General features: G+C 45.9%; 1 protein-coding gene across 4 annotated transcripts in view; it reads right to left on the bottom strand.

Moving 5' to 3' along the window:
• Positions 1 to 25,895, bottom strand: part of LOC123762393 (serine/threonine-protein phosphatase 2A 56 kDa regulatory subunit gamma isoform) — a 121,543-nt gene that overhangs the window by 23,634 nt on the left and 72,014 nt on the right. For all 4 annotated transcript variants that reach the window (XM_069324480.1, XM_069324486.1, XM_069324485.1 and 1 more), the window contains exons 7-10: positions 23,053 to 23,112; positions 14,043 to 14,256; positions 6,347 to 6,466; positions 3,428 to 3,555 (exon numbers count right to left, since the gene is read on the bottom strand). In XM_069324480.1, the coding sequence (XP_069180581.1) occupies positions 3,428 to 3,555; positions 6,347 to 6,466; positions 14,043 to 14,256; positions 23,053 to 23,112 (522 nt within the window). The remainder of the gene's footprint in view (positions 1 to 3,427; positions 3,556 to 6,346; positions 6,467 to 14,042; positions 14,257 to 23,052; positions 23,113 to 25,895) is intronic.

Genomic DNA, 25,895 nt, shown 5'->3' with positions numbered 1-25,895 from the left:
GGATAAACTGGAGGATGACATACTGGAGGATGACAAGCTGGAGGATGGCAAGCTGGAGGATGACATGTTGGAGGATGACATGCTGGAGGATGACAAGCTGGAGGATGAAATGCTGGAGGATGACAAGCTGGAGGATGGCAAGCTGGAGGATAGCAAGCTGAAAGATGACATACTGGAGGATTACATGCTGGAGGATGGCATGCTGGAGGATGGCATGCTGGAGGATGACATGCTGGAGGATGGCATGCTGGAGGATGACATGCTGGAGGATGGCATGCTGGAGGATGGCATGCTGGAGGATGACATGCTGGAGGATAACATGCTAGAGGATGAGAGGCTGGAGGATGACATGCTAAAGGATGACATGCTAGAGGATGACATGCTAAAGGATGACATGTTAGAGGATGACATGCTAGAGGATTACAAGCTGGACGATGGCATACTAAAGGATGACATGCTGGAGGATGACAAGCTGAAGGATGATAAGCTGGAGGATGACAAGCTGGAGGATGACAAGCTGGAGGATGACATGCTGGAGGATAAACTGGAGGATGACATGCTGGAGGATGAAAAGCTGGAGGATAAACTGGAGGATGACATGCTGGAGGATGAAAAGCTAGAGGATGGCAAGCTGGAGGATGACAAGCTGGAGGATGGCAAGCTGGAGGATGACAAGCTGGAGGATGACAAGCTGGAGGATGACAAGCTGGAGGATGATATGCTGGAGGATGACAAGCTGGAGGATGACAAGCTGGAGGATGACAAGCTGGAGGATGACATGCTGGCGGATGACATGCTAGAGGATGACATGCTAGAGGATGACAAGATGGAGGATAACATGCTGAAGGATGACATGCAAGAGGATGACATGCTGGAGGATGACATGCTGGAGGATGACATGCTGGAGGATGACATGCTGGAGGATGACAAACTAGAGGATGACATACTGGAGGATGACAGGCTGGAGGATGGCAAGCTGGAGGATGACATGTTGGAGGATGACAAGCTGGAGGATGGCAAGCTGGAGGATGGCAAGCTGGAGGATGGCAAGCTGAAAGATGACATACTGGAGGATGACATGCTGGAGGATGGCATGCTGGAGGATGGCATGCTGGAGGATGGCATGCTGGAGGATGACATGCTGGAGGATGACATGCTGGAGGATGACATGCTGGAGGATGACATGCTGGAAGATGACATACTGGAGGATGACATGCTGGAGGATGGCATGCTGGAGGATGGCATACTGGAGGATGGCATGCTGGAGGATGACATGCTGGAGGATGACATGCTGGAGGATGACATGCTGGAAGATGACATACTGGAGGATGACATGCTGGAAGATGGCATGCTGGAGGATGGCAAGCTGAAAGATGACATACTGGAGGATGACATGCTGGAGGATGGCATGCTAGAGGATGGCATGCTGGAGGATGACATGCTGGAGGATGACATGCTGGAGGATGATATGCTGGAGGATGGCATGCTGGAGGATGACATGCTGGAGGATAACATGCTGGAGGATAAACTGCAGGATGACATGCTGGAAGATGCAAGCTGGAGGATGACATGCTGGAGGATGACATGCTAGAGGATGAGAGGCTGGAGGATGACATGCTAAAGGATGACATGCTAGAGGATGACATACTAGAGGATGACATGCTAGAGGATGACAAGCTGAAGGATGACAAGCTGGATGATGACAAGCTGGAGGATGACAAGCTGGAGGATGACAAGCTGGAGGATGACAAGCTGGAGGATGACAAGCTGGAGGATGACAGGCTAGAGGATGACATGCTGGAGGATGACATGCTGGAGGATAAACTGGAGGATGACATGCTGGAGGATGAAAAGCTGGAGGATGGCAAGCTGGAGGATGACAAGCTGGAGGATGGCAAGCTGGAGGATGACAAGCTGGAGGATGACAGGCTGGAGGATGGCAAGCTGGAGTATGACATGCTGGAGGATGACATGCTGGAGGACGACATGCTGGAGGATGACATGCTGGAGGATGACATGCTGGAGGATGACATGCTGGAGGATGAAAGGCTGGAGGATGAAAGGCTGGAGGATGAAAGGCTGGAGGATGACAAGCTAGAGGATGGCAAGCTGGAGGATGACAAGCTGGAGGATGACAAGCAGGAGGATGACAAGCTGGAGGATGGCAAGCTGGAGGATGGCAAGCTGGAGGATGACATGCTGGAGGATGACATGCTGGAGGATGACATGCTGGAGGATGACATGCTGGAGGATGGCATGCTGGAGGATGGCATGCTGGAGGATGACATGCTGGAGGATGACATGCTGGAGGATGACAAGCTGGAGGATGGCAAGCTGGAGGATGACAAGCTGGAGGATGACAAGCTGGAGGATGACATGCTGGAGGATAAACTGGAGGATGACATGCTGGAGGATAAACTGGAGGATAAACTGGAGGATGACATGCTGGAGGATGACAAGCTGGAGGATGGCAAGCTAGAGGATGACAAGCTGGAGGATAAGCTGGAGGATGGCAAGCTGGAGGATGACATGCTGGAGGATGACATGCTGGAGGATGACATGCTGGAGGATGACAAGCTGGAGGATGAAATGCTGGAGGATGACAAGCTGGAGGATGGCAAGCTGGAGGATGGCAAGCTGGAGGATGGCAAGCTGAAAGATGACATACTGGAGGATGACATGCTGGAGGATGGCATGCTAGAGGATGGCATGCTGGAGGATGACATGCTGGAGGATGATATGCTGGAGGATGGCATGCTGGAGGATGACATGCTGGAGGATAACATGCTGGAGGATAAACTGCAGGATGACATGCTGGAAGATGCAAGCTGGAGGATGACATGCTAGAGGATGACATGCTAGAGGATGAGAGGCTGGAGGATGACATGCTGTTGGATGACAAGCCAGAGGATGACATGCTGGAGGATGACAAGCCAGAGGATGACATGCTGGAGGATGACAAGCCAGAGGATGACATGCTGGAGGATGGCATGCTGGAGGATGACAGGCTGGAGGATGACATACTGGAGGATGACATACTGGAGGATGACAAGCCAGAGGATGACTAGCCGAAGGATGACAAGCTGGAGGATGACATGCTGGAGGATGACAAACCAGAGGATGACAAGCCAGAGGATGACAAGCCAGAGGATGACATGCTAGAGGACGACATGCCGGGAGGATGACATGCTGGGAGGATGACATGCTGGAGGATGACATGCTGGAGGATGACAAGCTAGAGGAAGAGGAGATTCACAGAAAACATTTACAATATAACATTTTTTATGTTTTAAAATATAGTGCAAATTATAAATATTTAACATTAGTATCTATATATTTCCCAAAAATAAATTGATACATCACAAGCCAAAGATAAAACTGAAGTGTAAGTTTAACAATAACAAAAATATGAATGAAATGTACTTACTTGTTCCAGTGGGATTTGGAATTCTTATATAGCGCTGGGAACATTATAGGAAGGATTGTTTGCGCATTATCACTAATCAATGATAGGATATATTCATTATTCCAATAATAGAGAGCTCTTTCTGCAACCTGAAAAAATTTATACAAAAGCTGATATCTTGTATTATATTCTAAGCTGGGAACAAAAATGATGAATAGCTGAGAACATATATAATGAGAACTATATCGCATACCAGTATGATGAGCATTCACAATTGAAAACAAGGTTTACCTGATATCAAATAGAATTAGTGCATAGCCTCCCCACATGAGAACCTACATGTTCTTAGATATCTATCACGCGATGTAAATCTACTCTGGTACTCTTTACTAAAGATTCTAAACTTCTTCATATAATAAATAACATTCAAGTCTTCCCATAACAATTACAGTGAAACCTTGGTTTTCAAATGCCCTTTTCAAATTTTTCAGTTTTTAATCTCAATTTCTTTGAAAAATTCGCCTCGGTATTCAAAGTTTGCCTCAGTGCTCGAGTCTGTTAATACACCTATGGGCCGACCGAGCACATGGTGCGCTTCAGTTTACCAGTGCCTCCCATCTAGTGATGATCGCACTTGAATTCTTTGAAGAATTTCATTGTTTTTGTGCTTTTTTTGCTTGCTGAACATAAAAGCTCCTATTATATATCATGCCATGGGTTCCAAGAAAGTCAGTGGTTAAGTTCAACCTAAGAAAATAGTTGTGTGGATGACAATAGAGGAAAACAAGAGATTGTTCATAGTGAGACAATGTGATGTCTCACTGCAGACAAGCCTTAAAATGTAGGGCAAAACAAGTGTCTATAGACACATTCTTAGTAAAACAAGCAAGCAGTGAGCCACAACCAGGTCCTAGTGGTATGCCAGCAAAAAGTAAGAGAGTACACACAGAAATCACAATAGCGTGATGTATCAATAAACAAATCCACAAGGGCCGTGACGAGGATTCGAACCTGCGTCCGAGAGCATCCCAGACGCTGCCTTAATCGACTGAGCTACGACATTGTAAAAGAATTGCAACCAGAAATTCTACCTAATTTACTTGGATCCTGCAGCCTCTCCAAGACACAAACCAGGATTTTACACAATTCCCCCATGCACTCGAACTATGCACTCTCGGACGCAGGTTTGAATCCTCATCATGGCCCTAATGGATTTGTTCATTTGATACATCACGCTATTGTGATTTCTGTGTGCAATGAAGTAAGGGCGAAGAGGTAGAACGGCCTATTGACATAGCTCGAGTGCATGGGGGAAATTGTGTAAAATCCTGGTTTGTGTCTCGGAGAGGCTGCAGGATCCAAGTAAATTCAGTAGAATTTCTGGTTGCAATTCTTTTACTAATTCATAGCTCAGTCGATTAAGGCAGCGTCTGGGATGCTCTCGGACGTAGGTTCGAATCCTCGTCACGGCCCTTGTGGATTTATTCATAAAAAAGTACACCCCAGAAATGTCATCTCTGCTGTTCTAATGCAAGGGGGACTCCCCTTCCAAACACTAACACTCTCCTCATTCCCCTTTCCTGTCTTCCATACGCCAACAATAGTCTTCAATAAAGGTCAGGTACCTAAGAGAATTATTTTGTATAAAATATATTTTTTAGTTAATGTATTTGGGGGGTATAGAACGGATTAATTCAATTTACATTATTTCTTATAGGAAAATTTGTTTCAGTTTTCAAATCGTCTCTAATAACGGATTAAATTTGAAAACTAAGGTACCACAGTATTCTTTCAGAAAGATGATACTTTCTATTCAGTTATCAAATGAGTAAGGCAATATATAAAAAGCCGTTAATGATGCATCCGTTAAAACCCCAATGTCTTTCCGGAATGAAATGTCATTGCTCATCAAAGATATAACTTGTATAGGGGTACCTCGGTTTAAGAATTTAATCTGTTCATGGAGACGGTTCAAAACCAGAAAATTTGTAAACCAAAGCGAATTTTCCCATAAGAAATAATGGGAAATGAATTAATCCATTCCTGACTCACCAAAAACTTCACTTCAAAGTAAATTTTATACCTAATTCACCCAAATCTTCACTACAAAAGAATGTTCAAATTATTTCTTACCCTTGCTGATGACTCCTGTTGGCATATGGAAGATGGTGAGGAGGGGGAGAAGAAGAGATGTTACTGTTTGGAAGGGGAGTCCCCTTCCATTATAACATAAGGCAGTGAAGATTTCTGCCTGCATACCACTAGGTCCTGGTTGTGGCTCACTGCTTGATTTTCTAACAAGGAAACATTCCACTGACGATTGCTTTTCCCTTCTTCGCAACACTTGTTTGTAGTGAGGTATCACATTGTCATTGAAAAGATTAATGCAATGGCCTACTACAGCTTTCTCTGGGCGAGTCGTTTCATGCTTACCATACTATTTTCATGCTTATGAATGATCTCTTGTTTTTCCTCTATGGTCATTCTCACATGTGATTTCTTGCCTTGAACCTTACCACTGGCTTTCTTGGGACCCATAGCGATATATATAATAACAACTTTTATGGTCAAATAGCCAAAAATCTGAAAAGAAACTGTAAATCCTTGCGAAGAATTCAGGCGGAATAGTCACTGGGCGCGAAGCACTGGTAAACTGAGGCACAATCGCCGTGCCACCACGCGCTAGGGCGGCCATACGCGTATCAACAAACTCGTATCCCAAGGTAAAGTTTGAATCCCGATTCAAATTTTCTGAACAAATCGGGCTCGTAACCCGAAAAGGTTGTAAACGGGTGTTCGTAAACCAAGGTACCACTGTACTATGATGCAAAACTTTTCATCTTTGAAACAAGTTCATGTATTCAGGATAATGTCTGAACATGTACCAACACTTGGTAGTCAGGAAATTATAAATACTTTGAAGCATGGCATTGTTTTTACCTGAAAGTGCGGAGATGAGACACATTTGGACAGTTGACGAAACAATGGAACCATCACCTTTACAAATTCATTTGGTTCAATAACGTCTAAGATCTCTTCTAGCTCATTTAGGAACATCACCTGCAAAACGAGAAACAATATTTAATCTTCCATCAAACATTGTTGGCGGAACAGCAATTTTACTTGAAACAAAATATTCTTCAGAGAACATATACAGTACAAAAGAGTATATAGGAAAAAAACTAGCGTTGAATGTAATGAAACTCCATTTTCTGGGTGAGACCTCGGAGGCTCCCTGGAGCTTACTAGGCTGATATGCTAATGTCAGACTTTGGCATCAGTCATGTGTACGGAGTTCTGTGGGCCTACCAGGGACCATGAGCCAGAACCTGGCCCCCTCAGAGAGGAAAGGGAAGCAATGGCCTATAGACACCCCAGCGTGGTTGGAAGCATTCTATGTCTGCCATCGACTGGGTCAGGCACCTAGAAAGGTAAGCATCCCAAAACAAACCCATATTCTGTTGAAAATATTGCTACCAAAAGCCAAACAAGTGGATAGAACTCCCCTAAAAGAAATGAGCAAATGAGCACGACGTCACATGTTGCCAAGCCGCTGTCTGCGCAGCTCACCATTCCCTGGGAGGGGGAAGGGGAAGCCCCAGACCCCGATGCAGGCTATCCACCTGTCAGTTCTGAGGCTGGATGTCTAAACACATGAAAAAACGCCTACCGGAGGGAGAGAGGGATGCCGGGGAGCCTCCGGGTCTCACCCAGAAAATGGCGTTTTATTACATTCAACGCTGGTTTTCTGGGGGGAGCCTCTTCGGCTCCCCGAAGCTAACTACCCACGAAGGAAAACATAGGGACTTACCCGAAAGGCGGTCGCTGCTAACTCCTCAACTCGAAGTCGAGACAACTGGCTGCAGCCGCTGACCCAAAGCGACACAGGCTCGACGAGGCCCCACAGACGTTCACTAGGTAACGAGCAGCCAGGACCCTGTTCGACCGCCAAAAGTCCCATGCCCGAATGTCAGCCCAGGACATGTTGCCAAAGACGGCAGCAAGAGCAGCAAACTTACGAATATCATGGGCACGGGGATAGACCGCAGGCTGGCTTGCCTTAATAACTCTGCGGATGACCTGGGAGACCCACACCCGGGAACAGGGAAGAAGGGAAACCGGATCAACCCAAAACGCGTCCCCAGACACAGAAGCCGTGGCGCACATATAATGGCGAAGAGCCGCCACAGGACACAAAACATGATGCACCCCCGGCATGACCAACCAAGCATCAACAACCCAGGGACACCTCCGGAAACAGCAAACTCATTCTTCACCAGAAAAAGAGGAGATGGCTGCAAACGAACAAATGCATCACGAAGCCCGAAGGAGCAGAAACCTGTGCCGGAGGAGAGAATGAAGCTCCCCAACCCGACCCACAGAGGCCAATGCCCACAGAAAAAGAGCCTTGGAGAAACAATCTTGAACCAAAGGGGCCACAACAAACCGAGGAGAAGAAAAGAGAGCACTCTGTCCAAAGACCAGGACGGCTTAAGCAGTGCATGAGCAGGCCAGAGGTAAAATAATGCACAAAACAGCTTGCAAAACGGCGCAGGAGTAACACCAATACCGAAAGCAAGCTGAAGCAGCTCCGCCAGCGCCACACGATACGAGGTGACAGTGTTAGGCATAAGGTGACGGTCCTGGAACAACTAAGAGAGAAAGGACACCACTACCCGAACAGAAAGCAAAACACAACGACGAAGACGTGAAAGGAACGGGAAGGACCACCACAAGATCTTATACTGCCGCCAAGACGAAACCCACAGGTGGGACACCAATAAAGAAGCCAGCTGATCACCAGAGAGATGATGATCAACCCGAGTCAAGAAGACCATACGCGAAGACTCGAGGAGAAGATCGAACCAGCCACATGACGCACTAGGCTGATCTGTTGGAAGAGGCGGAGCTGCGGGAAAGCCTCCGGGTTCGGACAACAGGCAAGCAGCGCCTAAAACCACGTCTGGGCCGGCCACCACGGGGCCAAGAGGACTACTCTCCCCTGGTAGGACTCCAAGCAAGTCAGGACCTGGAGCAACAGTTGAACTGGGAAAAAAAGGTACAGGTACCCCCACCCAGACCAGTCCTGCCGAAAGGCATCGACCCCGATGGTCTCGCAATCGGAGAAGGGCGCCACATACTGGGGAATGCGCCACGACCACGCCGACGCGAAGAGGTCCATCTCGGGGTGCCTGAACGTCTGGCAGAGCCAACAGAAGGAGGCGGCGTCGACCGTCCATTCCGTGGAGAGGGGAACGAAACGAGACAGACCGTCGGCCCAGACATTGGAAACTCCCCGCAGATGAATAGCCTGGAAAGCCAAACCACGAGAACTCAGCAGACGAGTCACCTGAAGCAACCAGCACCAAAGACCGCTTCGAACCCCCCCCCTCGATTCGATGGGGGGTTCGAATTCCCCAGACTGCAATCAAAGCAGTCCAAATGGAGCCGGATCGTCGATCCCCGGGCGACCCAAACCCTCAGAAGTGCAAACCACAGTGCTGCGAACTCCCGCACCGTGCTGTGGGCCCGACGGAAGGAAGGACAGACCCCACCGCCCCTGACCGGCCTGATGAGCACGAGTCATAAGGCCCAGCCGAGAGACGAAGCGTCCGTGAACACATCGAGCGAGGGTTCGGGCAGGCGCCAAGGCACTGAACCCGGAAAAATCCGAAGAGGAAGCCGCCGAAGCAGCAGCAGGCGACGCAAGGCCCCTGGGGGTCGAACCCAGGGATCGCGATAAAGGTGGAAGGGACGTCCCCGTAGGAACCAGAACAGCCGACGAAGCCAAACCCAACCTGGTGGGTAGACCATCATTGCGAAGTTCAGTCTTCCGCACAAACCCTCGAGCAACCGTAGTGACCTGCGAGTCCCCCAGAAATAGGCACAAGCGGGACGTAGCCGGAGGAGAGACTCCGGAGGAAGAGACAAGGAAGCGGTTCGAGAGTCCCACACAAGACCCAATCATGACCAAACCTGGGAGGGAACCAGATGGGACTTCCTCCAGTTCACCAAGAACCCGAACTCGGCGAGCTGGGAAAACACCAAATCCCTAGCTAGCAGACAACTGGACCAGCTGGGAGCCCAAACCAGCCAGTCGTCAAGGTAGGCCAACACCCAAACACCTAACAAATGCAGACATGCATACAGGCCACGACGACCCGCATAAGGCGTGTGAACACGTGAGGTGCCAGATTCAACCTGAATGGGAGACAATGAAAGAGGTAACCTTGATGCCCACAACAAAACCAAGCCAGTCCCTAAACCGCGGACGAATCGGGAAGTGCAAATAAGCGTCCTGGAGGTCCAGGGACACCATCCAAGGATCCCAGCTCCAACAGGAGCCGAATTTGAGACAACGTAGTCATCCGAAAGAAGGGGTAATGAACGTAGGGGGGTTCAGATGGGACAAGTCCAGAATGAACCTCAGGTCCGCACAGTCCCGTTTCGGCACTGGGAAAAAGACGGGAAACTCATCTGAGGGACGACAACGTTTCAATGACGCCCAAGCGACAACTTAACGGAGCGCAGAGGAAGAGGCCTGCCCCGCCAGCCCCGAACCCCTCAAAGGAGGAGGGGACACCCAACGCCCCCCCGTAGGCCGAAGGAAATGACCCGAAATGCTCACAAATCCTGGGACCTGGCGTGAGCAAACAGCACAGGCCTCCCCCCCATCAATGGGGTAAACCACGAAAGAGCCGGCGCCCCTTACGAGACCCAAAACTTCGCGCAGAGCCGACCAGACGAAGGCGGGTCCAAAGGCAGAGCCGAACCCGAAACTGGCACCAGAGGCCCATAATGACGAGTAGAACCCCGAGCCCTGGTACGACCTCTCCGAAAAGGATCCCCCCCCCCTCCGGGACCCCCGGAAAACCAACAAGTCAGACATATGATGGCAACTGGCCGAAGCAGCCTGAATATACGCGCCACGGCCGAAGGAGCAAAGAGCAAAGGACAAAAAGGAGAAGACATCCTAAGAGCTAGGGTGCAGGCCGGTTCCAAGGAGGAAGCAAACACCGCCTCTCGACACACGAGCCGGGAAGCATAGAACAGGGAAACCGCATCCCGCAAGATTGGTGCAAACAGCTTCAACAAGGCTGATGATGCGTACGCTGCCAAGCCAAAGGCACCGGACCCCGGAATGGACCCGAGCTCCTCCACATCCTCCCCAAGCCAGTCTGAACACAGCTCCAGGAAGGAAAAGAAGCGCAAGGCCGAAGTCAAGAGGCCCTGGGCACGCAAGTCCTCGGCCACCTGCGCAGCCAACAGGGAGGGAACCTGCACATAGAGCTGCAGAATGCCAATATCCCGGGAAGGGCAGGAGCAAACAATCACTCATTGAGGTGCTCAAGTTCACCCCCCCAAGAAAACCTGAACCACCGTCGAGACCTCGCGCCACTCAAGCGTGCGGAAACGACAGAAAGAATGTCAAGCCTCCAAAGCAAAAATACGACAGTCCGCCAGCCAAGATGACTCCGGAACCTCGTAACGGACCCAGAAAGAGAACGAATTCCCAAATCTGAAACACGACGGATTCATCACCAAGGCATAATCCGGGTCATGCAAGAGGTAAGAAGAACTCCATACACATGGCTGATGCCAAAGTCTGGCATTAGCATATGAGCATAGTAAGTTCCGGGGAGCCGAAGGGGCTCTACCCAGAAATTACTGTAATAACATACAAGCTTTTGTCCCATTCTGCAAACAGAACTAAATATGTCGACAGGATAATAAGCCAAAGACTTATAGGGAAATTTTTAAGGAAAGCAAATTGAATTCTTATATAACTTACTATTACCTATAGGAGAAATAACCTAATTCAAACCATGTTTTCTGAGAGGGAAAAAGTTTTTTTTTTTTTTTCCCCCATGATACTGTATATTAAAACACTTTCGCGTGCCCAAGTGCACCCGGCGAACAAGGAAAAAAGTTAGCGCAATGTGCTCTCGGCGTTTGCGAGCGATCGAGCGGAAACACTGAAAAGTGTATACTCTTTTTTACTGTCCTGATCTTAATTTTCGATGTACAGATTTCATTTTTTACCAATGTGTTCGCAATAGAATATTCTACAAGAACATATGTAAAAAATGTCACCAAACTGTGATTTAACCCTCAAACCGCTAGGGGCCCAAATGGAATTCACACTCACAGGCGCAACAAAAAAAAAAATTCAAAAAAATTCTTTCATCTTATAGAAGTGTTCATTTTTGTTCCCTGATCACGGAAAAAATAACAAAAAAATCGTAGGTGGCATATTTTAGCCGCAATAGGGTAGGGAAGTGTGGCAAAAAAGGGGCGTTGGCAGAGCCTTCGCCAAATGAGGTCTACTCCGCCCGAGCTGTCAGACGGCAGTTGCCACAAATATATTATTACCTAATTATTTCAATGTCTCTGATTGATTTTTTCTTAGTTTTTTTGCAGTAATATTATTCCATACAGTGAATTGTGGTATATTTATATTATAAAATGTGTGAACCATCGCTGTACTCAAAATTATGGTGTGCATATTAGTGATTCAATTATTATGTTCATAAAACAATAAACAAATAGTTTTGCTGTTGTTACACTATATACACAGGTTATATATAAGTATTTGCATGTTTTGTACACCATAACGAACTACTAAGTTGGTCTTGTGAGTCAAAAAACAACGAGAAGTGACCGCCAAACACCAGCGAGCCACTCACTGCCACTCCCTCCCTCAACACCACCTCACTCACCCTCATTCACCTCCTACAATACTCATTCTGTATTTATTCACTATACACAGACATTATATATACGTATTTACATGTTTTGTTCACCATAACTGTACATCTAAGCTTGTATGGTGAGTAAAGGCCACAAAGACGTAGCTACTCACACAGTCAGCTGATCGGCGGCCGCCCTCAAGGCCAGACGCACTAATAATTGTCCTTCAACAATATTGTTTGTGGTGTTATTACGCTATATACACACGTTATATATAAGTATCTACCTGTTTTATTCACCATACCTGAACAAATAAGCTGGCATGGTGCCCAAAGACCATAGTGGCCATCAGTAAACACCATGCCAAGACGTGCAGACGACGCTCCTCCCTCACCAAAATGGCGGCTCCCAACCTACTCCTTTTGCTGTTATCACACTCTATACACACGTTATATATAAGTATCTACATTTGTGTTCACCATATCGAACCACTAAGCTGGTATGGTGAGTGCAGTCAATAAATGGTGGCCACACAAAGTCAGAAGACGACACCACAACCCTCCCTCCCACAGCCTTACGCCTCCCTCCATGGAGCACAGCGCTAAATATCACCACAATCCTGCTATTATCAGAATCCTGGTCAGTTTTATCACAGTCAGGGGGCTTCAGTAATACTATCATTGCTAAATAATAGCAGTATCATATATATTATGGCATTTGTAGGCGATGCTGTGGTCACAAGCTGAACAGCGGTGCTGTGAGCTCGTGCTGCGTGCGCCAGCCTTGGTGGCTTGCTCAATACTGACGCTGTAACACTCAAGAATGTTGGCCTGGATTTTTTTTCTAGGTGGCATCTGGCAACTATCGGTCGTGGCTGTACTATAGCTGCCCCTATCCCAGGCGGGGAGTTTAAATTATAGCGCTAGACACGAAATCATATATAAATGATGTGCGCGGTTTCGGTTTTGTCACCGATATCATTTATATATGATATGCGCGGTTTGAGGGTTAAACCACTACCAATAAAGAAAATACGTGGATCACTAGCCGTGAGCTAGTGCATGAGCTCCAAACAGCGAAGAGATGTTTCCATTCTTTTCAGGGTTGTCAACTCCACACTTGTCCTACAGCGTTAAATTTGGTATCTTTGAGATCGCAATAAAATTCCCTACACGGACATATGCATATAAATGAAGAATGATGATCGCGGCCCACCCGCAAGAGTGTGGGAAGTGGGCGAAGTGTTATCTGTTATCGCACATCGGCGATCTACAATAGTTTTACCATGAAGATACAAGACAATGCCGTTCTCCCAGATAGGCTATGTGGCTACTAAAGAAATCGTAAATTTTATGGCAAACATGTTGATACTATCCCCAAGTCGATCGGATAAGAATTGAGTTTTATAGAAATATTTGTTCGTCGGACATAAAAAGATGTCCAACACTAACACACGGTAGGCGTCAAGTGACCTCCGACGGACTCGCTCGTGTCCACGGCTAACGAAAGTGTTAAAAATTAACATCATAGTTTTACACAAGCCACATATGAGAGCGAAGCCAATTCTCAGAAGTACCTACAACACATTGCCAATTTTATATAAATTCTACTCTTATAGCCAAGCATTTCCTACTGACCACTTGGTCAACCAGGCTATTGCTTGCTCTAGCATCACTGGGCTGATCTGACATATCATGCAAGAACAAATTGAGATCCCTCATGATTACCTCAGAATTTATTCCAGAAATCATTACCTAGTTTCATAATTTCATTAGGAGCAAAGGTGAGAAAAATGGGAGACTGAAGAGAATCCAGCGTCAAATGTAATGAAATGCCCTATTCTAACATCCTGGCTCCCTAAAATCTAAAAAAATGTAAATTTAGAAACAATGTGTATTGTTCCTCAAGATTACCTCAAGATGTGATTGTTAAATTAAAAACTAACCTCCTTGGGGCTATGGACTTTAGGCCACAACTTGAGCAGGGTGATGATGACAGGTTCAGTTAACGAAGGGTCCTTCTCCAGGAACTGAACTACACAATAAGCCAGCTGAGGGTGGTACACACTCAGCGATTTAACCTTATGAAGGGGTAGCAAAACCTTCAGCAGAAACACTTTATGTTCTTCTTTCAGTGGTAATGCAAAGCCATTGATGATACTGCAGAAAGATAAAATATTTATTTAGGAACACAATACATACAGGAACAGCTAATACCCAGTACCTTACACCACGCATTATAAAATGATTTAAAATATAAATACATCCAATGTAATTAAATTGTACTAAAATGAGATAAAAACTAGCAGTGAATGTAATGAAACGCCATTTTCTGGGTGAGCCCTGGAAGCTCCCTGAAGCAATCCAAACTGTTATGTGCTAAATTAGTTTGGGGTCATCAGTCACAGGAGTCCTCTGCCCAGCAGATAAACCAGCAGTGCAAAGATTTGGCTCCCGCACAGCAGCTCGAGCAACCTCCGAGTGATCCGAGCCCCCTCAAAAACAGCTGAAGGCGGGACTGCAACTGGAGCAAAGACACAGGATAAAGTGTAACAAACGCAGTCCGAAAATCCCACACTAGGTCAAGCCAAGGCCGAACCCAGGACAGAACCAACTAGGACCACCACCAAGTTACCAGGAACCTGAACCCCGGCAAGCTGGGAAAGAACCAGAACCCCGGCTAGCAGATAAGCAGACCAGCAAAGAGCCCACACCAACCAGTCATTTATACAGGCTGCTAGCAAGGAAGATACTGGAACCTCATAACCCAACCGAACAGTGGAAGCGGAATATAACTCAAACAAAACCAGATCCAGCACAGAGGCGTAAACCGGGTCTAACAGGAGGTACGCACCAAGGGCATCCCGAAGGTGTGTAGGAAGCCAAGAGGAAGAAAACCTCAGAAATGATGAATCCGAGGAACCCAAGGGCACCCTGAAATGTACCTGGGGGAGGGGGGGAAACCCTACGTACTGCATTTGCCGGCGGATAAGACGCACAATGTTTATCTAAATATTTTTTTTCTGGATAAAAAGTGGCCATACGTCTAAAGCGGCCATAATACAGATGGGATATTGAGCGCCGTAGACTAGGGTGCCAGATGAGCATATGGTCGCATGATCGCTAGGCACAAAATCGATGCAAATAATAAAATAATGAAAACAAAGCCACAGATTGTGGCTTTGTTTTCATTGTGAGTTTTCATCATTTCATTAAGATTGAGGGAATACTATACAAAAGGACCGCAGTCTCATACACAAGACAAGACTGCCCCGGGAATACAAGACTGGGAGGCACAACCACCACCCACAATTCCACAAGGGAATGGACAGGGTAGGAAAAAATGGATAAAGCAACATGTTTGGTACACCCAGAATGGGACACTTGTGGAAGCTGAGTACCCAAAGGACCCACAGTGACATTAGAACTTGTTCAGTGGAAGAATAGTAAGAAAAGGAATGCAGGAGGCAGTGATGTGGCAGAGGCTGACACCATACATAAGATCAAACTTAAGAGATGAAAGAGAGCAGCTCAAGAAGCTCAGGAATGTGTTCACCAGTTGAACGACGGGCGAGAAGCAGGCCCAACAAGCCAAAGCACAACCCCCTCAAGCACAACTAGACGAATACAAACTTACCAAAATTACTGACGACACATCTGCAGCAATGAGGGAAGCTCATACCAATTCACGTACCTCCCCACCCATTTCATAGCAGACATAACCCACATCGGAGACATGTCATACAAACAACCAAGTTACCAGTAAGAACAATGGTTCATGAACAAAATTAAAATTGACCCAAAAATTGGGAAAGGAATGAGACACTTTCAACCTCCTGGCAGCCATTTGCAAGGATCGGATGATGACGAACCACAGCTGTGGGATGGTGCACCATGACCAAGAGCACCGCCCTGGTGGCCAGTTGTGTCAACAAAAACATCACAATCCGAAACCCAAGTTTTACAACCTGTGTAGTAAACTTCTTGCCAAAAACATAAACAACGAACCACTGATCTGAGAGGAGGGAAGAGCAGGGGTACCAAAACCATATTAAATTAATGAGCAATAAAGTATGATGAAATGCTCGAAAATAATTATTTTTTATTTTTTCCAACAGTACAAAACATCCAAGCAAAAGATGGATGCGTCCGACTCGAGGTGCATAAATCACACCGGCAAATATGGTAAAACGAATGCATAAAGGAAAGGAGGGGATAAAAGCACCCCCCTCCCCTGCAGCAACAACCCACGCCCAAAGCGCACAAGGGCCCAAGCAGGGTCAAAAGGAGCCGAAGAGGTCCGAGTTGGCTTCCCTCCCCTTCCCCACCCGAGCCTCGGGAACCCCCTGACAAGAGGTCCCGGGGGCAGAGTCCTCATCCACACCCACCACCCATGAAGAAAAGGCAGAGTCCAGGGAAAAAGCTTATAAGAAGGGAGTCTGCTGGGCCGGCCAAGATGCCCCAACGGGAAAACGGGCTCAATCACCTCCACGCCTGCATGAGAAGGAGCAACCCCCCCAAAGCCACCCGAGCCTCATCCGGCGCACTAAACCCAGGCTTGACTCCGAAACCCTCAGACGTTTGGGAGCCGGAAGCAAGGGGGGGGAGGGAGGGAGGGGAGAGAGGGAGGGGGGAGGGAGGGAGGGGAGAGAGGGAGGGGGGAGAGAGGGAGGGGGCTAGAGAGGGAAGGGGCTAGAGAGGGAGGGGAGGAGAGAGGGAGGGGGGGAGAGAGAGGGAGGGGGGAGAGAGAGGGAGGGGGGAGGGGGAGAGAGGGAGGGGGGAGGGGGAGAGAGGGAGGGGGGAGAGAGGGAGGGGGAGAGAGGGAGGGGGAGAGAGGGAGGGAGGAGAGAGGGAGGGGGGGGAGAGAGGGAGGGGGGAGGGGGGAGAGAGGGAGGGGGGAGAGAGGGAGGGGGGAGAGAGGGAGGGGGGGAGAGAGGGAGGGGGGAGAGAGGGAGGGGGGAGAGAGGGAGGGGGGAGAGAGGGAGGGGGGAGAGAGGGAGGGGGGAGAGAGGGAGGGGGGAGAGAGGGAGGGGGGAGAGAGGGAGGGGGGAGAGAGGGAGGGGGGAGAGAGGGAGGGGGAGAGAGGGAGGGGGGAGAGAGGGAGGGGGGGAGAGAGGGAGGGGGGGAGAGAGGGAGGGGGGGGAGAGAGGGAGGGGGGGGAGAGAGAGGGAGGGGGGGGAGAGAGGGAGGGGGGGGAGAGAGGGAGGGGGGGAGAGAGGGAGGGGGGGAGAGAGGGAGGGGGGGAGAGAGGGAGGGGGGGGAGGGGGGGAGGGAGGGGGGGAAAGAGGGAGGGGGGGAGAGAGGGAGGGGGGGAGAGAGGGAGGGGGGGGGAGAGGGAGGGGGGAGAGAGGGAGGGGGGGGAGAGGGAGGGGGGGAGAGGGAGGGGGGAGAGAGGGAGGGGGGGAGAGAGGGAGGGGGGAGAGAGGGAGGGGGGGAGAGAGGGAGGGGGGGGAGAGGGAGGGGGGGAGAGAGGGAGGGGGGGAGAGAGGGAGGGGGGGAGAGAGGGAGGGGGGGAGAGAGGGAGGGGGGGAGAGAGGGAGGGGGGGAGAGAGGGAGGGGGGAGAGAGGGAAGTAGGCAATCCACACCCACCTGGGTAGAAAGCAGGGGCACGTCAGGAACCAAGGTCGAAGCGACCAACGACCCCAAATCCCGGTCTCTAAAATCCAAGTAGGACAGCTCCGGGGCCTCCAACCGGGCAACCAACCTGGCCCTTTACAATAAGGAGAATCAAAGATGCAATACAGCCACTGCCTGATCCCCGAGACAAGGATGAGTAATTGAGGTACAAGTGGGGAACAAGATCTGCAAGACTCCAGGTTTTAGGTATCACTGACCCAACAGGCAGCATGGCAGAGGTAGTATGAATGATTGTCTCCCTGAGGCAGGGGCAATGAACAACCTTCAACTTTGCACAAGTCAATGAAGAACTTGGAAGATGCATCCATGGTACCCCTGAGCCCACTGGGGTTTTCCATAGCCCATAGGATGAGGAAGCCCTATGCGAAGCCCAGGCACTGGGGCCAGCTAAGCTGGTAGAACCCTGTCAGTCACCAGGCAAACTGACTATCAGTAGTAACCATGAAACCTCGGGGGCAACAGAGGACTACCAACACAACCTAGGGTAGCCTAATACGAAGCTAGATAGTACTACCTCAGGTTAACAAAAAGCGAAAAAGCTAGGAAATAAAGAGGAAATTAAATGAAAAACACTCCCCACCTGGGGCAAGACGGAAACCCCAAGACCCCTGACGTATTACATGGGCGAAGACAACATCAAGCAACGAGGTCCTCAAACGGAAGTGATTCCCAAACGCCCCAGGAAAGATAACCCTGAAACGCAAGGGTAGAACTTACGGAGTACCTAGAGAAGATAACCCCAAGCATGAATCATCATGCCACCATTATAAAGAAAGGGAAACTGGTTATTTCAACATAAACTGTGTAAGGTACATTGATCGAGACAAAGACAGACAGACACAGTCTATGTTGCTTAGTCTTCCCGAAGTTCATTTGCTTGCAAACATGGACATGTACATATTCACACCCTGAGGTAGGTCAGTCACATTGCTTAACAACAACAATGGTGCTTGAACCATTGTCTACACAGCCTTCATTCTTTAGCGTATCTTGATAACCTCATAATAAAATTATCAAGTTTGTGACATTTTTCCAATATAAACCTGTGTTACTCATAAGTTACAATTGTTTGTTCTCTCCATGTGCTTCTCCAAGGTGACTGGAGGCACTAGCTATAGAAACACTGGGGAAAGTAGACAGTAACAAACCCTATGCAAGTGATGTTAAAGCTGCACAAAAATGTAAGGCAGTCAAAACAGTTAAGTTGGATGGTGATATGTTGAAGGAGGTCATCCAGCATACCACGAAGATACAAATTAATGATCATCTTAAAACAAACAAGGAGAGGGTCATTCAAAGATTGCAATAATTTTTTATTCAAACCCTAAGTATTTAAAGTTTCAAGTCACTATAATCAGCAATCAGAAAAGCACCATGAACAGTGTAAGACTAACATTATATGACATTTTACTTGTAGAGTCTTTTATCACATCTAACAGATGCACAGGGATTGTTACTAGCTTATAAAGGAGCACAATTGGGGAAGGGTGAGGTCATGGATTACATGCTAAATGAACACTTTGTTCATTATAATAAGAGTCTAATGATATCTAATTATATATTACTAAGCATTTCCACCACTTCTCAGCCATAAAAACATTATATATTATTATTAACAGATTATTACATTCTCCAATGATGTAGATAAGGGTACAATGACCTTCTGTTACTTTACCGAGTCATTGCTTTCATTTAATGTAAAGAGTTCACACGGGGTGTGTAATATATGGACGGTCAATTGGGACACCAAGGAATACTAGAAGTGTGTGATTAGAAATTGTTAGAAAAATGGAGATTGTCAGATTTGATGTACTGGGTATGCATATAATATTTTTCTTCTAACAGATCAGGATAGCAATATACAGTATAGTACATAAATTAGTTCACGCAATTTAAGAACTGCAAAAATACGATAAGTGATTCCAAGAAACTTCAGGATGACCTGGACAAAATTAAATAATAATTCAACTACTGATTACTACAGTTTAACTTAAGCATGTGCAAAGTAATGAAGTTGGAAATATGGGGCTGGAAACAACATATTACTGACAGACAGATGAGGGTAGTAATCAGAGACAATGTATCTGACTGGAGGAGTGTCACTAGCGGAGTACCACAGGGTTCAGTTCTTGCACCAGTAATATTCATCATATACATAAATGATCTACCAGAAGGGATACAGAATTATACGAACATGTTTGCAGATGATGCTAAGATACTGAAGAAGATAGGAGATGTAGATGATTGTAATGCCCTTCAAATTTATCTAGATAAAATCAGTGCTTAGGGCTTCAAGCAGCAAATGGAATTCACTGTGGATAAATGCCATGTTATGGAATGTGGAATTGGAGAAAATAGTCAACACACAACTTACAAATTATGTGCAGAGGAATTATAGAACTCTAATAAAAAACGAGACCTGGGGATGATTTTTGGATAGTAAGCTGTCGCCAGAGGAACACACAAAGAGCATTGTGAGAGGAGCGTTTGTATTGCTTTTTAACTTCAGAATTGCTTTTAATTATAAGGATGGCGAAATACTAAACAAACTGTTTATGACTTTTGTACGACCAAAATTAGAATATGCAGCAATTGTATGGTGCCTAAATCTCAAGAAAGTCCATAAAGAAATTGGAAAAGGTGCAACGGAATGCTATAAAATTGGCTTCTGAAAAACAAGAGTTACAAGGAGAGACTAGAGGTGTTAAACATAACAAAACTAGAAGATAGATAAAAAAAAAGAGGTGATATGATCACCACTTACAAAATACTAACAGGAATCGACCAAATTGACAAAAAGGAATTCCTGAAACCAGCAATTTCATGAACAAGTCGACACAGATTCAAGCTAAGAAAACAAAGGTGCCAAAAAATATTATCAAGTTTTCTTTTGCAAACAGAGTGGTAGACGGAACAAACTAAGTGAGGTGGTGGTGGAGGCCAAAACCACCGATTGTTTCAAAGCGTTATACGACAAAGAGTATTGCTAGATACCTGCTTGATGGGGTTCTGAGAGTTCTTCTACTCCCCAAGCCCAGCCCAAGGCCTGGTTTGGCTTTTGAGAGCTTGGTCCAACAGGCTGTTGCTTGGAGCGGCCCGCAGGCCCACATATTCACTACAGCCCAGTTGGTCCGGCACTTTTTAAGAAAACTATCTAGTTTTCTCTTGAAGATGTCCACGGTTGTTCTGGCAATATTTCTTATACTCACTGGGAGAATGTTGAACAACCGTGGACTGCTGACGTTAATACAGTGTTCTCTTGTGCTTATGGCACCTCTGCTCTTCACTGGTTCCATTCTGCATTTTCTTCCATATCATTCACTCCAGTATGTTGTTATTTTACTGTGTAGATTTGGGACCTGGCCATCTAGTATTTTTTATAAGTATATTATTTGATATCTCTCTCATCTTCTTTCTAGTGAGTACATCTTGAGGTTATCTTGAGATGATTTCGGGGCTTTAGTGTCCCCGCGGCACGGTCCTCGACCAGGCCTCCACCCCCAGGAAGCAGCCCGTGACAGCTGACTAACACCCAGGCACCTATTTTACTGCTAGGTAACAGGGGCATAGGGCGAAAGAAACTCTGCCCATTGTTTCTCGCCGGCGCCCGGGATCGAACCTCGAACCCGGGACCCTAATTCAGAAATCTCTCCTGCTCTGAAGGGGGAAGTGAGTACTGAGTAGTACTCAAGAGGGAGCCGGTTGGCCAAGCGGACAGCACGCTGGACTTGTGATCCTGTGGTCCTGGGTTCGATCCCAGGCGCCGGCGAGAAACAATGGGCAGAGTTTCTTTCACCCTATGCCCCTGTTACCTAGCAGTAAAATAGGTATCTGGGTGTTAGTCAGCTGTCACAGGCTGCTTCCTGGGGGTGGAGGCCTGGTTGAGGACCGGGCCGCGGGGACACTAAAGCCCCGAAATCATCTCAAGATAACCTCAAGAAGATGGAACAGCACAAGTGATTTAAATAGTACAACCATTATGATGGGATCCCTGGATTTGAAAGTTCTCGTAATCCAGCTTATCATTTTTCTGGCTGACGCAATATTTGCTTGGTTATGCTCCCTAGATGGTAGGTCATCAGACATCATTATTCCCAAATCCTTAACATGTTTTTCTACTATGGGCAAATCTGATTGTGTTTTGTACCCTGTATTATTTTTAAGGTCCTCATTTTAACAGTACCTGAGTACCTGGAATTTATCACTATTAAACATCATTTTTTTTTTTTTTGCTGACCAGTCAAAAACTTTATTAATACTGATTGTAGTTTTTTCTTTTTTGTGGGAAGTCCTTACTGGGAAGATGGGACACCACGAGCATAGCTCTCACCCTGTAATTACACTTAGGTAATTACAAAGAACGGTACACTATAGAAGAGGAAACCCTCCTGGAATTAAATGGAAAGAATGACTTGGGGTTGATAATGGTATTAGCACTGTCCTGTCATCCAAAACATACATGAAACAAGAATCATTAGCTACAAATAAACAGTTGGCCAATTATGAAAATGACCTTTAGGAATCTGAAGAGGGGGTTCACATTCAAGACCTTGCAGATTTTTTATATGCATATTCCAAAACCAATTTTGGAATATGCAGCACAAATGTGAACTTTTTCCCAAACAAAAAACTAGAGAAAGTTCTGAAGTATGCCACCAGACTAGTCCCAAACTTTAGAGCCACAAGTTACAAGAAAAGACAAAAGAAATTAAACATCAGGTCACATAAGAAACAGGAGGGAACATTACCACAAGGGAACACAGGTGAAAATTCAATAACTGTAACCAAAATGACGTAACTTTACCTAACGTAAATTTCAACAATGCAAGATTAGATAGAGTACATGTGGAATGCACTAAAAACTGGAAGCGGTGGAGACAGAGTCCATACATAGCTTCAAACAGATATGACAGAAACCAACAGACTTGGAACCCTGTGCACAATTCAATGGAGAGTTGGGAAACGAGCCCAAACATCTGAAACTTACCCTTAGCAAGTAAAGCTTCATAAGTATAACAAGGTGAGAAAAATATAAGAACAAGTCAAGCTAAAGTTGATCCAACCACAAAGGCAAAGATGAAACAAAAGGAAACAATGTAGGACAGCAGTCATAGTGTAATTTTTTTTTTTTTAGCAACAATGGTGGATGGTTAAAATAAACTTCGAGGTTGTAAACATTAAAAACCAAAGGAAGTTTTAACATTATTAATGATAAAATAAGCAAAAATGACAGGACACAGGCAGAGTTCTTTGCCTGTAAATTCTAACAGGCACTAATTCTAACACAAATACAAATCTTTAACAAGATCAACACTTACCTTCCTAAAATTTCTAATAATTCAGCCACACCATTATGATGCTCTGTTTCATATATGAACCTGAGGAATAAAAGCAAGCATTAATAAAAGAAAACTATTACAATGCCCTAAATATAAACAAAACAAGATTTATAATATGTATTCACTAATTTTAGATAAAATTCATCATGCTACATAGTGCAACCTCGATTTGGCAAACAATATGGGACCTAGCCAAATTAGTTGCACCCATACAGCCTGGAACCAGGAAACGGCAAAATAAAAACGTTGAGCAACACAGTAGGAACCAATGTCCACCGGAGGAAAAGGGGACGCGCAAAAAGTCAGGACCAAAGCAACATGTCGAACTCTCCCCCCCCCCAAAAAAAAACCAGTGTCAAATGTAATGAAATGCTATTTTCTGGACAAGACGAGAGCTTGAAGGTGCATGAAGGATGACTGTCAGCAGGTTAAGCACCCAAAGCACACTACAGGGTAGTAAGTTACCCTCAAGGTACCCAAAACAGATGAAACCCCTGAAGGGACCAGGAGGCACAAAAGCTCATGTACTGAATATCTACATATCATGTAAGTACAATAGAAAAGCTGCAAAATCATATTATTAATTAACTCTTGAACTTAAAATTATAAAGAGTTATGAGGAGAGGCTGCAGTCATTAAATATGATAGAACTAGAAGAAATAGAAAAAAAGGTAATAGTATCACAATTGACAAAATAGTCAAGGGAATCTACAAAAATGTATGACTATTTTTAATTATGACCATTAAAAAAAGAGGACTCAGAGTCAAAATAAGTACTAAAAATTGTATGGAAATGCTATTTTACCTACAGAGTGGCAGACAGATGAAATAAATTAAAAAGTAGATGACACAACCATCCATTTACAGCTAAAATTCCCCACATCTTGTAACTATTATACAAAGTTCTTACACACACACACACACACACACACACAAAGACCGTCAGTAGTTTCAAAGCGATATATGACAGAGTGCTGGGAAGACGGGACACCACGAGCGTAGCTCTCATCCTGTAACTACACTTAGGTAATTACACACACACAAACTGAAGCTGTGCTATCAAATACAGTGCATATTGCTAACCATTTAGCAGTGTTCCGCTGATGCCTATACATGGAATAGTTCCAAGACATACATGCTCCATATTAATTAAAATAAAACATCTAGACATCAGGTTATGTGGATAGAAATGTTGGTGTTAAAATGGTTCTGAAATCAGCCACAAGGGATGTACCTAATAAAGAAACAAAACAAGAAATACAGTTTAATGATGAAAAAACAATAAAATATATCTCAAGTTCATATCTAAACAACACTTATTTTTATATAAAGGTATAATCACATTTTTGTTTTTTGTTAATAATTGACACAGACTGTCCATGCTTTCAGGCGAAACTTTCACGCATTCAAATTCCAGTTTCCCTTGCATTCATCCTTTCTACATATATACATAATATATAGTACATAATATACATACATACATACATACATAATATATAGTACATAGTATCTATAAATGCAGCTTTCTAACATTTCACAAGCATTAAAGCAATTATATCTTCAATGAATATATCTTCTGGTAGCCTATCCTGAACTCTTCTCACACCAACAAAGTCAGTCATGTTCACTTTAGCCCTTCATAATATCAACTGCTCCCTCAGCCTAGCTCTGATCTCTTCTCCCATAGAGGAGAGAAGCGTTTCTGCCCAAAACGCTGTGTGTGCTCGTGGCTTTACAAAAGTGTCAAACTTCAAGTCTCTGTACTCTCATAAACCCAATGTACCTTCTTGTAAATAAATAAATAAATAAATAAATAAATAAATAAATAAATAAATAAATAAACAAACAAACAAACAAACATTCTCCTGGGTTTATCTTAAATATCCTCACCAGCTGTTCCCTCAGTGTTCCTGCTGAGCTTGTGAACATTATTCCAAAATAACTTCCCATTTTCTGAAACAATCCATTAATTATTTTCCCAAGTTATTTATTTGCACTCTGATTCTTCAGCATAACTAGTATCTTCAAATATCCCTTATTCTCATCACATTCCCAATTTCTTGTTTCTTTCCTCTTTCCTTAAACAATTGCCATATTTTATGTAAGCAATAATTAAGAGAGTTTGAAAATTATTAATATCAAAACTTAAAAGTACTGCATAGTATGATATAACAGATTGCAATGTTATGAGTATTAGTTTTAAATGTTACTGTGATATAAAAAAAAAAATAAAGTGTTGAATGTAATGAAATGCCATTTTCTGGGTGAGACCCGAAAGCTCCCTGGAGCTTACTAGGCTGATATGCTAATGTCAGACTTTGGCATCAGTCATACGTATGGAGTTCTGTGGGCCTACTGGGTTACCTACCTTGAGGTTACCTTGAGGTGCTTCCGGGGCTTAACGTCCCCGCGGCCTGGTCGTCGACCAGGCCTCCTGGTTGCCGGACTGATCAACCAGGCTGTTGGACGCGGCTGCTCGCAGCCTGACGTATGAGTCACAGCCTGGTTGATCAGGTATCCTTTGGAGGTGCTTATCCAGTTCTCTCTTGAACACTGTGAGGGGTCGGCCAGTTATGCCCCTAGTCAGGGGCGTAACCCCTGGGACCACGAGTCAGACAAGGCAGCCGACAAGTGAGCCGCCGAGGCCAAGACGCCAGACCCAGGAACAGCCTCAAGCGCTCCCTCATCCTCCGTGAGCCAGTTGGAAGACAGCTCCAGGAGGGAAAAGAAGCGTAAGGCTGCAAAGAAAGGGCCCCGAGCGTGCAAGTCATCCGCCACCTGTGCCGCCGAAAGGGAGGGAACCGGCACATAGAGCTGAACGA

Source organism: Procambarus clarkii, chromosome 2 (genome assembly GCF_040958095.1).
Source record: "Procambarus clarkii isolate CNS0578487 chromosome 2, FALCON_Pclarkii_2.0, whole genome shotgun sequence".
In the NCBI taxonomy this organism is placed as follows: domain Eukaryota; kingdom Metazoa; phylum Arthropoda; class Malacostraca; order Decapoda; family Cambaridae; genus Procambarus; species Procambarus clarkii.
Note: the sequence above shows the minus strand (reverse complement) of the source record. Positions and strands in the feature narration are given on the sequence as shown.